The sequence below is a fragment of the Sminthopsis crassicaudata genome, chromosome 2, assembly GCF_048593235.1.
Source record: "Sminthopsis crassicaudata isolate SCR6 chromosome 2, ASM4859323v1, whole genome shotgun sequence".
In the NCBI taxonomy this organism is placed as follows: Eukaryota; Metazoa; Chordata; class Mammalia; order Dasyuromorphia; family Dasyuridae; genus Sminthopsis; species Sminthopsis crassicaudata.
In genome coordinates this window covers 649,648,363-649,660,538 of record NC_133618.1, presented here as the reverse complement: position 1 = coordinate 649,660,538, position 12,176 = coordinate 649,648,363, and the positions used below count along the sequence as shown (strand labels likewise).

Here is a 12,176-nt window from a genome sequence, read left to right as displayed (position 1 = left end):
CCAAGAAATTTCAGTGTAGGCAACGTCTCACCATATAGAGCCTGAGAGAAATGGCTCCAGATTCCTCAGAAGAGATAGAGAGAAATTTGGTTCTCTCAAGCCCCGTCCCATGCCTCATGCAGAGGTCCCAGTGCCCGATGCTATCGATTTAGAGGGTGACCCCCCCCTCCCCTCCCCTTGTTTTCACCCCCTCAGGCAACAACTACCAAGGCCACGGTAACTTTGACTTCCCCCATGGGAACCCCGGAGGGACGTCCATGAATGACTTCATGCACGGGCCCCCTCAGCTCTCCCACCCCCCGGACATGCCCAGCAACATGGCTGCCCTGGAGAAACCCCTCAGTCACCCCATGCAAGAAACTGTAAGTACCCTCTCACCATCATCCTGTCTTCCCTTCTCTGACCTACCTAACTCCCTCTTCCTATCTAAATCCTTTACCTTCTTCTTGGACTAGCCTGGGGAACAAGTCTCAGTCTGAGACACTTCTTTGGGGGTGTTTTGTTCCTTTCCCAGCAGAAGTAGAAGCCAGATTGTGGGAATGAGTCAACGGGCAGTGGGGTCAAGTCCTGCCAATGTTTTCTAGTGTTAGCTAGTGGACAGTGGGTTAGCTGCTCTAATCCCAGAATTCTATTGGGTTGGCCTGAGTGAGGTCTCTTCCAGTTCTTAAATTCATTCTCTAGATCTCTTCAAAGAGTGGTCTCTCTCTTCCCTTATTATCCCCTATACACACTAAAACAAGGTCACCATTCGCTGGATCATATAGTGAAAAGGGCATCAGATTTAAAGTCCAGTTGACGTGCCAGTTCTGCTAGTTACTGTCTGTCTGACTTTGGGCACCACTTTGTTTCATTAGGACTTAGTTTACCCATCTGTACAAGGAGAGAGGTGGGCTAGACTCTAGATGATCCTAGAAGTGCCTTCTAGCTCACGTGAGCCCCATTTATTCCATCTTCATTCACTCAGTTTTCAAGTCTCAAATCCAGTATTCACTGTGGAACCAAAGGCTAGAACATCCTTCTCAGTCCCAACAACAAACACAAACAACTGTCTTGGAATTTTGATCCCCATTCTAATATTATTTGCAGTTTGCATATGATCCTTGTCAAAGGAAAATTTTTGAGCATTCTCCTGATGCTGTGACTTTTCCAAGGCCATACAGGGCAAGAATTAAAATTCAACAGGGTAGAATTAGAATTAGATCAACATCTGGACTTGGCTTTACGGACATTCTTTGCTGATTTCTCTCATACCTTAAGAATGAATGTGAATCGGGGCAGGTAAAAGCTTTCCAAGGTGACAAAGAACCAGTACAGGGTGGGGGGGAGGGAAAGGGTGGACACATGTTTGTTCATTTCTGAGTCTTCCCTGACTGACTAGACATGGTGCCTTGACTTGCTTTGGCTGCCTTTCCAGATCAGCCAGTTAGTTGGCTGTGAAGAAAAACAGTTAATGCCACTTGTCCCTCCTTTCTTCCTTCAAAAAAATGAGTAGTAGGGCAAGGATCTGCAGAACAGAATCCTGAATGCCCAGCCACTTAAAATTACACTCGGGGTCAAATTTGTGAGAATGGAGTGTTGATGCTATTTTTCCCCTACAGGGGCCAGAGAGCTTTAGATAAAGGAAGAAAAGCATCAGAAATAGTAATTATTAACACTCTTAACTTAGGGTACAGTTTTATATTTTTCACAGTGAGAACACTTTACAGCCTCATTTGGTTTTTGAGACATAAGTTAGATATAATAAGACAGGACAGGTATTGTTGTTACCATTTAAAGGTGAAGAAACAGGTTCAGTCTCCTTAAGGGACCTAGCTAATGACCTCTGGAGTCAGAACTGAAGCCTGGATCCCCATCTTGCTGTTCTTTCCACTGCCCAAAGTGGGAGAAACCATTGTAGATAATAGTCTTTGGATATGTGAGTGACTGAGGAGGACCAGGAAGAAGGAAAAACAGATTAAAAATCTGTGTTCTGATTTCTGTCGGTCACAAAATCAGTTCCTTTCTTTAGGCAATCTGCTAATTTCTGTGCTTGAATAAAGAACAGAGGCTAGGGCTCAGGGAGTAGTGTGCTCCAGGGAACCTGCTCTACCCTTTCCGCCAAGCCCTAGGGGAGTGGAAAGAGGGAGCAGGCAGAGGGTATCTTGTTCTGGCCTCAGCCTTGGAACCTGCCAGGAGTTCAGAGTATCAGAGTTATAGTTCAGAATCAGCTTTTGGGTAAAGGCTGTGATTTCAAAACAAAACAAAAACATGGTGATAGTGAAGAACAGTCCAGGAAATTGTGATTATGGGCCAAAAATAAAAGGAGTCCTAGCTTAGAGGAAAGAATAGGCTAACAGGAAGGGCAGAAGGGGATTTCTCCCAGATATCATCCAAATCATTGGCTAGATGCAGGCCCAGCTTTGGCCTTCCAGTGCCCATGGAACTGAGTCTACCTAAGGTAAAATATTTATGGATTTTTTAGGAACTTCTAGGAGCACTCCCTACCTTCCCTCTTCCCACCTTTCCTAGTACCCAGAGATAAACTGCCAGCTGAGAGCCTTCCCTGTAAAATGGAACAAGAGAGGAAGTGGAGTTTTGGTTGGGCACCTCGACCTGCTCTGCTGTAATGGAAGGAGAAATTGGCAAATTTTCCAGGGCATTTTCTGACCAAGGTAGAGAGTAAGACAGAGACAGGAAGATCCAGCTTCTGAAAATAAAGGCCATCAAGAGAGCACTTCTGCTTAAAGTCATGCTCATTCAGGCTGGCGATGGCCAGGGATTAAAACCTTTAGCAGAATCCTTCTTCTGTCCACAAGAGATGGTGGATGAAATGCCGGAGGCTCCTGTTCTCCCACCCCCAGGTTTGGTTAGATGCTGGAAACATCAGCTGAACCCAGAAGAGGTACATAGTTTTTGAAGCAGCCATCCGCTGTTTCAGGATTTGGGAGAGCTGATTGACGTGCACTGGGATCCATCCACCATCCCTTTATTGAACACCTGGTGGAACGCTTAGAGAGACAGTTTGGACCCAGTAGAAATAAGAACAATCTTACAGTGAGTGAGAGTTCTACCCCAATAGGTAATGAGCTCCTCATCATCACCACAAAATGGCACTAGAAAAGACACTTAATTCATTTCTCTGGACCTCAGTTTCCTCATCTGAAAATAGGTTAAATGGATTAAATGACTTTGGCTGTAAGTCATGGTTCTACGATTGCCACAGTAGAGGAGAGGTCAGAATTATTGATCTGTGAGGGAAAGTCTCTTTCCTTCTAATTATAACGTTCTTTTAGTCCCTTTGAAAAGGGAGCTTGTTTAGCACACACTCAGAGGAGACATACGGTCACGTTAAGAAGAGAATACACTTTTCCATGGATTATAGTGGATTTCTGTGGATGCAGGTGCTTCTGCTCACTATAAATGTCATCAGTTCCTTAAAGCATCTCTGCCCCTGCACACAAATGGCCCTCCTCCACAAATTAGTCCTTAGTGGGCAGTTTCTGCGTATACTTAGCAATAAGACAACATTTTGGTAAACTAATCAACCCTCATTTATCAAGGGCCTACTATTCGTCAGCTATTGGTTTAGTGGGTACAGAGTTGTAAAATTCCCTGTCTTCAAGAAGTAGTACATATAAGTGTACACCATGTAAATGTAAGTTGTTTGCAGAAGCAACTAGAATGATTGAGAAGGGCTTCCTCCACAAGTAGTATTGCTTTTCCTAAAATTTCATAATTCAGTAATTCAGAATGCCCTTCGCCTTGGCAACGAGCGAGGTTTGGCAGCATGAGCACCATCATCTGGTCTTTGTGTCGCTCTCTGTTCTTTGCCTTCTGAGGCGCTCCATCTCCTATGCAGAGGGTCCTGCCTTCTCTAAGTTTGGGCCAGTAACTGTAGCTTTCTTGCTTCTCCCTTTACTGCCGATTCCGGTAGGGAGGCCTAGGAAAGTCCCCTCAGGTTTAGGTTTTTTCTGGCTCTGGAGCTGGGTTTTGATTGGAGTCCCATTTGGCCATGGTTTCCACAGAGGGATCATTCTGACTCCAGATCCCCTCCTCTTCCTCAAGCCCCCGACCCCAGTGGCTATCCCGGTGGTACGTCATCCCTCTCCTCAGTGGGACCTCTCAGAAAGTGCCCATCGTTAGCCAAGGAAGCCATTTCTGGCCTTCGTGAAGCAGCTGGGTTTCCCAGGCCCTCCCTTCTCCCTGCTCCTCTGTCACAGGGTACCAGGGGCTGCCTGGCGCTGTGCTGGGTCTGTTGGGTGCTTTGCTCTGTGTGTCTGCGGGGGCCCCCCACCCCCCAGCTCTGTTCTGTGGCTGTGGCCAGGGCCAGCATTTACATGCCTCCCCCGAACCCTCAAACATTCACATTTTGCTTTTCCATTTCCGACCACGCTCTTGTTCATTGTGATGGTGTCCAGGCTGGAGGAGGCTCGGGGGGCCGGGCAGGGGAAGCCCTGCATCTCCTCCTGCCCTCGTCTCCCCAGAGACGCCGGTGTGGTCCCCTCCTTCATGGCGCTGTGGCCCGGTCGGTTGTTTTGGGGGGCGTCTTTGATTTTTTGTTTTTTTCTTGACGGAAAAGCATTCAGTGTAAAGGGTGTTTTTGGTTTGTTTTGGTTTTGGTTTTCATTTTCTTCAGGCATCTCGTGCACTGTATCTTGTCACCTCACTTTTCTTTTTTTTCCTGCTTCTCTCCTCCTCCGCAGATCCCACATCCTGGCAGTTCTGATCAGTCCCATACTTCCATACAACAAGGTTTGCACGTACCACACCCCAGCAACCAGTCAGGGCCACCATTACATCACAGTGGGGCTCCTCCTCCTCCTCCTCCTCCACCTCCTCCTCCTCCTCCTTCCCAGCCGCCCCGGCAACCACCTCAGGCTGCTCCCAGCAACCATCCACACAGCGACCTGACCTTTAACCCCTCCACAGCCTTAGAGGGTCAGGCCGGAGCACAGGGAGCGTCCGACATGCCGGAACCTTCGCTGGATGTAAGTTTGGGTCACCGATGTCATCTGCCTGCATTTAGGTTTGGCACCTGGAGGTGCCCTAGACATAGTGGGGGGAGGGAGGGAGGAGGGGGAGGACAAGGGCAGGGGGTGGAGGAGGAGGAGGGATGGTGGCCAGAGGGATGCAGCCTCCCCCACCCGCCTGGGAGGTGGGCAGGTGAGATGGGGGGCTCACGGCTGGGGAGGGGCTCAACACACCTCATATCCTGGTACCACTTAGAGAAGGGATGGGGGGCCCCCAGGACAGAGCTGGATGATTCTCTCCGCTCTCATTGGGGGTCTCCCTTCATTAATAGGCGCTTTGTCACTTCTAACCGCCTGACCCACTGGGTCTCCAAGGCCCAAACACACACCTTCTCGATTTAGCTTTATGGGATTGGGAGTTTTGGCTTAGGGCTGGGTTTGGGGATTTCTTATTTTTGAGCTTACACCAGTTTGAGGCATTCAGAGGGAGATTCCCCCATCCTATACCCCCCTTTTCTCCTTTTTCCTCTCCCCTACTTCCTCTCCCATTTTGGGTCTGATGTGCTCTGTCTCTCATGGTGGAGGGAACCAGAGGGATGGGCTGTTAGCAAAAGCTGGGGGCCTCTGGGTGTTCCTTTGTCCGTCTTGTCTGTGTGTGTGTGTGTCTCTGATTTATTGGTCCACGTGTCATCCGTGCCTGCTTTTCAGCCTTTTCTGTTGCACATTCCCGCAGCTTGATCAGGGGGTCCCAGGTGTTGGCAGTGGGGGGAGGGATGGCCAAGGGAAGGCTAGTGCCTGGGGACCCCCTTCTCAGCCCAACCTTGCCACACAGAGAGGCTTAAAAAACACCCCAGAGTCATCTCCCCTCAGGCCACATCAACATCCCCTTCTTACTGGTCACCGAGAGCTGCAGCAGTAATTTCTTAGAGTGATAATAGTCTGTGTTTTATTGTATTTTTATTCATTTTATTAAATAATTGCTATTTACATTTGAGACTGGTTCAGACCACACAGGACAGTGTGGTGGGCCACAGATTTGAGCCCTCTGTCTTAGAGTGCTGAGAAGTGGAGAGTACGTCAGGTAGAAAATGGACGTGAGGTGAAATAACAGGATCTCAACTGGCATATTCCAGTTACCCTATAACATACTTACATCCTCTTCCCTCCAAAAAAAAGACCCAAACAAATGTCATTTAATTTCAAAAATCACTTTTATTTTGTAGAATTTCTCCTGTTTGAGACAGACTAGTACGTAATGAGATTTTTAGCTCTCCTACTAAAAATGCCTCCTTCTCTCTCTTAGCCTCTGCCCTTTCCACAGACATTGCCCTGACCTCTTGGCCCATACTCTGGGCTGTTACCCAGAGCATTATGGAAGAAAGGGTTGTCATTGAGTAAATGCTTCCATTGAGGTGACTGGGATGTGCCCCTCGAAAGGGTGTCCCGGTAATTCCCAGAAGCCCCTGACTTCTCAACTGAAGAGAGTTATTAAAACAGAGTAGAGAAGGAAGGTTCGCAAGCAGTGTAGACCCCTCTTGGATTTGGAGGTAGCCTCATGAAGCTTTAGAGCAGATTTAGCCACCGGGACAGCAGGAATTTGGAAGAGGGGATAGTAACTGACCTCATCTCCCAGGTAAATGGTCTCCATCCTGTTGTCACTTGGCACAGGGTAGATGCAAAAGCCGTCTCCCACAAGCTCTTCTACTGTGGGGCTTGGAGAAGATTGCCAAGTGGGTCCTGAGAACAGGGGAGCTTATTTGAACCTTCCCAGAGATACCAGACCTGAGAGCCGGGGGCTGGCCACCCCTCCCCAAAAGGGAATTAGCAGGACCACAAGCCAGTGTTCCCTAACACTCAACAGAGACACCTTCTCCCATGGGGTGAGGTTCCTTCCAAAGAACTAGCTCAGAGCATTAGGATTAGCCCTCGAGGAGCGACATCAGTCCCCCCTCCAACTGCATCAGCTTATTGGTGAGGTGAGCCAGGCTTTCGGGTAGAAGTATCTCCCAGCTTTTGCCCCCATCTCGCTCAGTGGGACAGGATATGTTTTGGTAGTGGATGGCAGGTGTTGGGTCTGAGTTCAAATCCCCAATCTGCCATTGAATAGTGGGATAAATCTTGGGCGAACCACACGAACCTCCACGAAATAGAAAGGGCTGGACTAGGTGGGCTCGGAGGCCTGTGAGCTCATACTCTTCCTTCTTCAGGATAGAAATGGCACCATGAGCTGTCCTGTGCCCCTCTGGAGGGCAGCAGGAGGAAGAGTGGCTCTTGGAGGCGTCTGCCTCCAATGACAGCAGCCAATGCTGTCTGGCCCTTCCTCATCCCCTTCTCCGTCTTTGTTTTCCAGCTTCTTCCGGAACTCACGAATCCAGATGAGTTGCTCTCGTACCTGGACCCTCCTGACCTGCCGAGCAATAGTAACGACGACCTTCTCTCGCTTTTTGAGAACAACTGAAGCTCTCAGCTTTTAATCAGTCCCCTTCCCCTTCCCCACACATACACACACATGCACACGCATGCAAACACACACATACACACACACACATACACACATGCTTCTCCACCCTATGTAGCCATGGTTCTCCCAAGTTCTCGACCCCAGAACTTCTCATTTGGAGGTGGGGTGAGGTCTCTCCCTGCTATCCCCTTCTCAGAACCATTGGCACTCAGTGGGGAGACTGTAGGAGAGGAAAAGGTACCTTAGAGCACCTGCTCCTGGCCCTGGCGTGGCAAAGCCCAAAGCCCAGGGCAACTGCATTTCTGCCCATGTCCAACACAGATCTACAAAGAAGAGCCTTGTGATGGAGAAAGCCATCCCAGTGTATCTCTAGCTCAGCAAGGATGAGAAAGTGGCTCTCTCCCCTCCCAGCCCAATTTCTCCCAAGCTGACCCAGTGTCAGAAAAGAACGTTCTAACCCAGGGGTCTTCCATTTTTGAAACTGAGAATTCTCCCCATCCACCAACTTCCCAGACTGGACACCTGAGCATTCACAGAACCAGAAATATGGAGAGAGATGGATGGAACGGGCACAGTACCCTGGGGAGGGGCAACCCATGTGGGAGTGAGCCCCGTGGGTGCCAGTAAGAGCCGCCAAAGTTACCACCACCGGAAAAGCACAAACCGTCCAAGAGAGAACCCCGCCAGGCCAGAGCAGAGCGTGCTTTCTCCCGTCTTCTTCCCGGAGCTGATGATTGCCGCTTTTGACCTCTGATAGACCCTGCAAGGGGTCGTGCTACCCAGAGGTTCAGAGAGAATGGATGGAGATTGAGGCATCTGAAAGAATGGGGGAGGGAGAATTGTTGGTGCTTTGGGTTCCAACAGAAGTAGGGAACCATGGGATTCTCTTTCAGATCACGGACAGTAAAGAGAATTTCCACTGCCTCTTTTGAATCATGAGGACCTATAGTTCCCTTAGCCAGAAATTCGAGAACCTCAGCCCCTTTCCTTTGAGGAAGGGGAGAAGGGGTGGGGGTGAAAATGTGAGAAAGGAGGCAGACACAGTAATGTATACTTTTACTCCCAACTTACCCCTTAAAAAAAATACACACAAAAAAAGGACAAAATCAGTTTTAAATCCTCTGCAGAAAAGAACACTGGGTCCTGAGAGATGAGTGACTTCTTTTTTTGTGTTTCCTTCCCCCCCTTCATCCCTCCCTCATCCCAAGGACTGTTTTGTGTTGTCTGGCCTTCACACTGCCTCCCCCACCCACTCCGTATCCCCTCCCCCTTTTTTGTCCTGTTGAACATCAAGATTTGAAGAGAGAAAGAAGGGCAGTGAGCTCAAAGTTGAACATGGCTTGGTCTTGATGTCTGACGAGAGCCATTGTTTAGCATTGTCTCTCCTGGGCATGGCGGGCTGCATCTCCAGCCCCAACTCCCCGTCTCTCAGTGGGCCACGGCCTCCAGGGAGCATTACATGTAGCTGCATATGTGCCATCCTGCCCTTTAAGGAATCCCATCTTGTGGATCTTTCTTCACCCTTGGTAAAAGTAACTGATGCTCCCCTCTCACTGGGACGTGAAACATTGTCCCTCCATCCGTCTCTTCCAAGCCCCTGTCCCAATTCTCACGTCACCATTTTAATGTCTGATTTTATTCGGGGTTAGCTTGCATTTCTGTCAGTGGCCTGTTCTGGGCTCAGGTGATGCTGGATTTGCTCCCAGTCTCTCAAATCTGTAAAGTCTTTGCTTCAAGTTCCTTGCTGTCATCACTGCCCGCCCCCCCACCCAGCTGATCTTTATTTCTCCCCCTCTCTGGGCACCCCTAGCCCCTTGCTGTAGATATTGCAGGAAACGGTGGTCACTTTCATTTATTTCCAGTCTCCCATATTCAGACCACCAGGTTTTCTGTAGAGAATTTGCCATCACACCTTTGTACTAGTTGGTTTGGTTTTTTGCATTTTTCTCAGATGACAAGTTGTTCAGTATGCAAAATCAATTATTTTAAGAATCACTATTGTAAATATCTTTGTGAATATTTTAGTATCGTCTTTGATAATATTCAACATTTTCATGACCCGGTTATATCCTTTGCTGGTGTTTTTAAATACCTTGACTGAAGATGAAAAAAAAAAAAAATGAGTCCTTTTTTTAGAAAAAAAAAAAAAGTAAAACAAAAAAAAATTCAAAAGTTCTTTTTACAGACTTAAGGGAATGAAATTTCTTTTTATTTTGAAGATGTCAGCTTACCCATTTGATCCATTTCCCCAAATCCTTTGGCAGTAGAGCAAACAGCAAAACAAGCAGCATGAGGCAGAATCTGGCTTGCTTCCAGGCGTGTTCCAGATGTTACCACCCCTGGCGTGCCCTGCCATCTTCCACCTCCTCCCCATCCAAACCGCACATACAAACACATACATATGCACACACACACACTTGGGATAGAATGTGATTGGGGGGAGGGATAGGGGAGAGAATGGGCCAGTCCATTGTCTTCTGTGGGGGATGATCTCTATGGGAAGGTCAACCCTCTAGATGGAATCGAAGGGTCCTTAGTTGCCAGGTATTGGGGCCACCTCTGGGGGACCCTTTGGATGTGCTCACAAGTGGTGAATTGTCTTCCTCAGTGCTGTTCTCCCGTTTGCGCTGTAGCAGGGTTTCCCAGTAAAAATCGGCACCTGCTAACCAGTTTTCCCAGTTCTCAGTGCTTCTCTCCTAGGAAGACATGTTTCCTGGCCTTGTCTAGCAAGTTAGTCTCAGTCAAGCATTTTCCTTTAGACCTAAGCATCAGCTTTCTCAAACAGGCAGTGATCGAGAGAGACCAAGAGCTTTATAGGGAGCCTTTTACATATTGTTTTGGGGGAAGGGACAGGGACAGATACACAATGAAAGGAAATCTAGGCTCTGGCTCCTTTTTTTCTTTTTTAAGCTGTCAAAGGCACTATTACCCAGAATAAGATCAGCAAAGAGGTAAATGCAAGTAGAAATGACAGTTTTGTAAGCAAAGGTGGCTCTCAAATCCCAAGATGGTACTTATTGCTCACATCTTGATGGATGGAGTTGTTGGAGCTCTCGGAATCTCGAAGGTGTCCAATGCTTCAGAACAGCTACACCTAAAGGAAAACTGCCCTCGGGATCTACTGGCATGTTTGTGTCCATGTTGCCAAAGTTAATTACAAGGTGGGATGCGGGGGTGGGAAAGCTCTGGGAAAGAAATACGAGCACCCCTACCCTTTGGGCTTTTTAAAGCTTTATTTGTGTATCAAATTCCCAGTAGGTTTTTTTTGTTCTCCAGATTAAAATATATGTGTACATATATATTTCCCCCTTCCCCCAATGGAAGCCCTAATGAACCCACAGAGATCTACACTTCTGCTCACTGATAGAACTTAGAACCGACCCATCAGACACCGCCGTGTCAGCAGCAGAGACTCAAGGGACACGTCTGTACATATGTAAATGAGAAATAGAGACCTGTTAACAGAGATGCATTCATCTTCCTTGGAATGTGCATTTGATTTTATTTTGCAAAAAAGACAAACAAAAAAAAAAAAAGCTTGGAGCTCCATCTCATGTGGAAAAAAAAAATAGATCTGTCTGTTAGCGTTTGTGAAGTCTCCGCATTGGATTCACACTCTGTGATATACACTGACCCTGTGTGGAAAGTTTTGCTTTGTTCTGTTTTTATTTTATCTACATGTACTCTTTAGCTTCAATGTGCTAGTCCTCTCACCTGTGTATTTTTAGGGTGCTAAGAAAACAATGAAGAAAATAAAGGAGATTTAAAAAGATTGTAACCAAATTCATACTTTGTACAATTTTTGATATCATGATCAGAGGTGAATGACATGCCCACACACAGGCGCGTGCATGCACGTGCACTCATGTAAGTACAGTCGGAAGTAACTTCTGCAGAAATGGTCATTGTCTTTGTTTGTACATCGTATGTACAATGCAATCATTTCATACTTTAAACTGGTCAGAAAACTAATTGTGATTTCTAGTCTTGCAAAACTGTATGTAGTTAGATGATGTGACAACCTAATATTTATCTAATAAATATGTATTCAAACAAAACCTGTATATTAGGTGTTCATGTGGTTATTTTGTATTTAAAGATCAAATTATTGGACTATTGCTAGACATTTCTATACTCTGTTGTAACACTGAAGTATCTCATTTGCCCATGTTAATTTTTTTTTTTCTAAATAAATTTTCAAAATGAAGGTTTGGTGAATTAACCACTGTTTTGTGAATCTAAGAAGCGGGTATGGAAAAAGGAAAACACCAAAATCCCCCTCTCCAGCCAAATAAATGATTTGGAACTCCATCCTAATTGAGCTAGCTGGGTGAGAAGAATATTAAAGAGAGATGGGGGGGGGGAGTGGAGGTGAAGTAAAGATAAGTTTTCTAGTCTGATATCTCACTCAGAAAAATTTATAAATATACCTTCTTTTTTCTTCACCCTGAGTAATAGTCACTAGCTTCCTGTGTTGAAATTCTAATTGTGTGTATGAGAGAGGGAGGAAATTAGAATGTGATTGAAAAAGTTAAGGCACCAAGAAATTGTTGGGGATGGAAAATGTGTAAATATGAGTGAATACCGGCTCAAACCTATGTACAAGGCAAAGGCTTTAGATTCTCTTATTTGACCCACAGGACAACCCTGTGAGAGAGATTTTATGGCTGGGGAAGGTCAAGTGGTTTGCTTGGTATCACACTGCTGGAAGAGTGGAGGGTGGACATGAAATAGATAAGATGAGACTACAGAACTATCAGTATGTG

At 46.8% G+C, this 12,176-nt stretch overlaps 1 protein-coding gene across 14 annotated transcripts in view; it reads left to right on the top strand.

The window, feature by feature from the left end:
* Positions 1–11,617, top strand: part of ZMIZ1 (zinc finger MIZ-type containing 1) — a 424,473-nt gene extending 412,856 nt beyond the window's left edge. For 13 of the 14 annotated variants that reach the window (XM_074296721.1, XM_074296726.1, XM_074296720.1 and 10 more), the window contains 3 exons: positions 196–362; positions 4,683–4,967; positions 7,300–11,617. In XM_074296721.1, coding sequence (XP_074152822.1) covers positions 196–362; positions 4,683–4,967; positions 7,300–7,407 — 560 coding nt within the window. In that variant the 3' untranslated portion in view covers positions 7,408–11,617. The remainder of the gene's footprint in view (positions 1–195; positions 363–4,682; positions 4,968–7,299) is intronic. The other variant, XM_074296719.1, reaches the window with a different exon arrangement.
* The last annotated feature ends 559 nt before the right edge of the window (positions 11,618–12,176 follow it).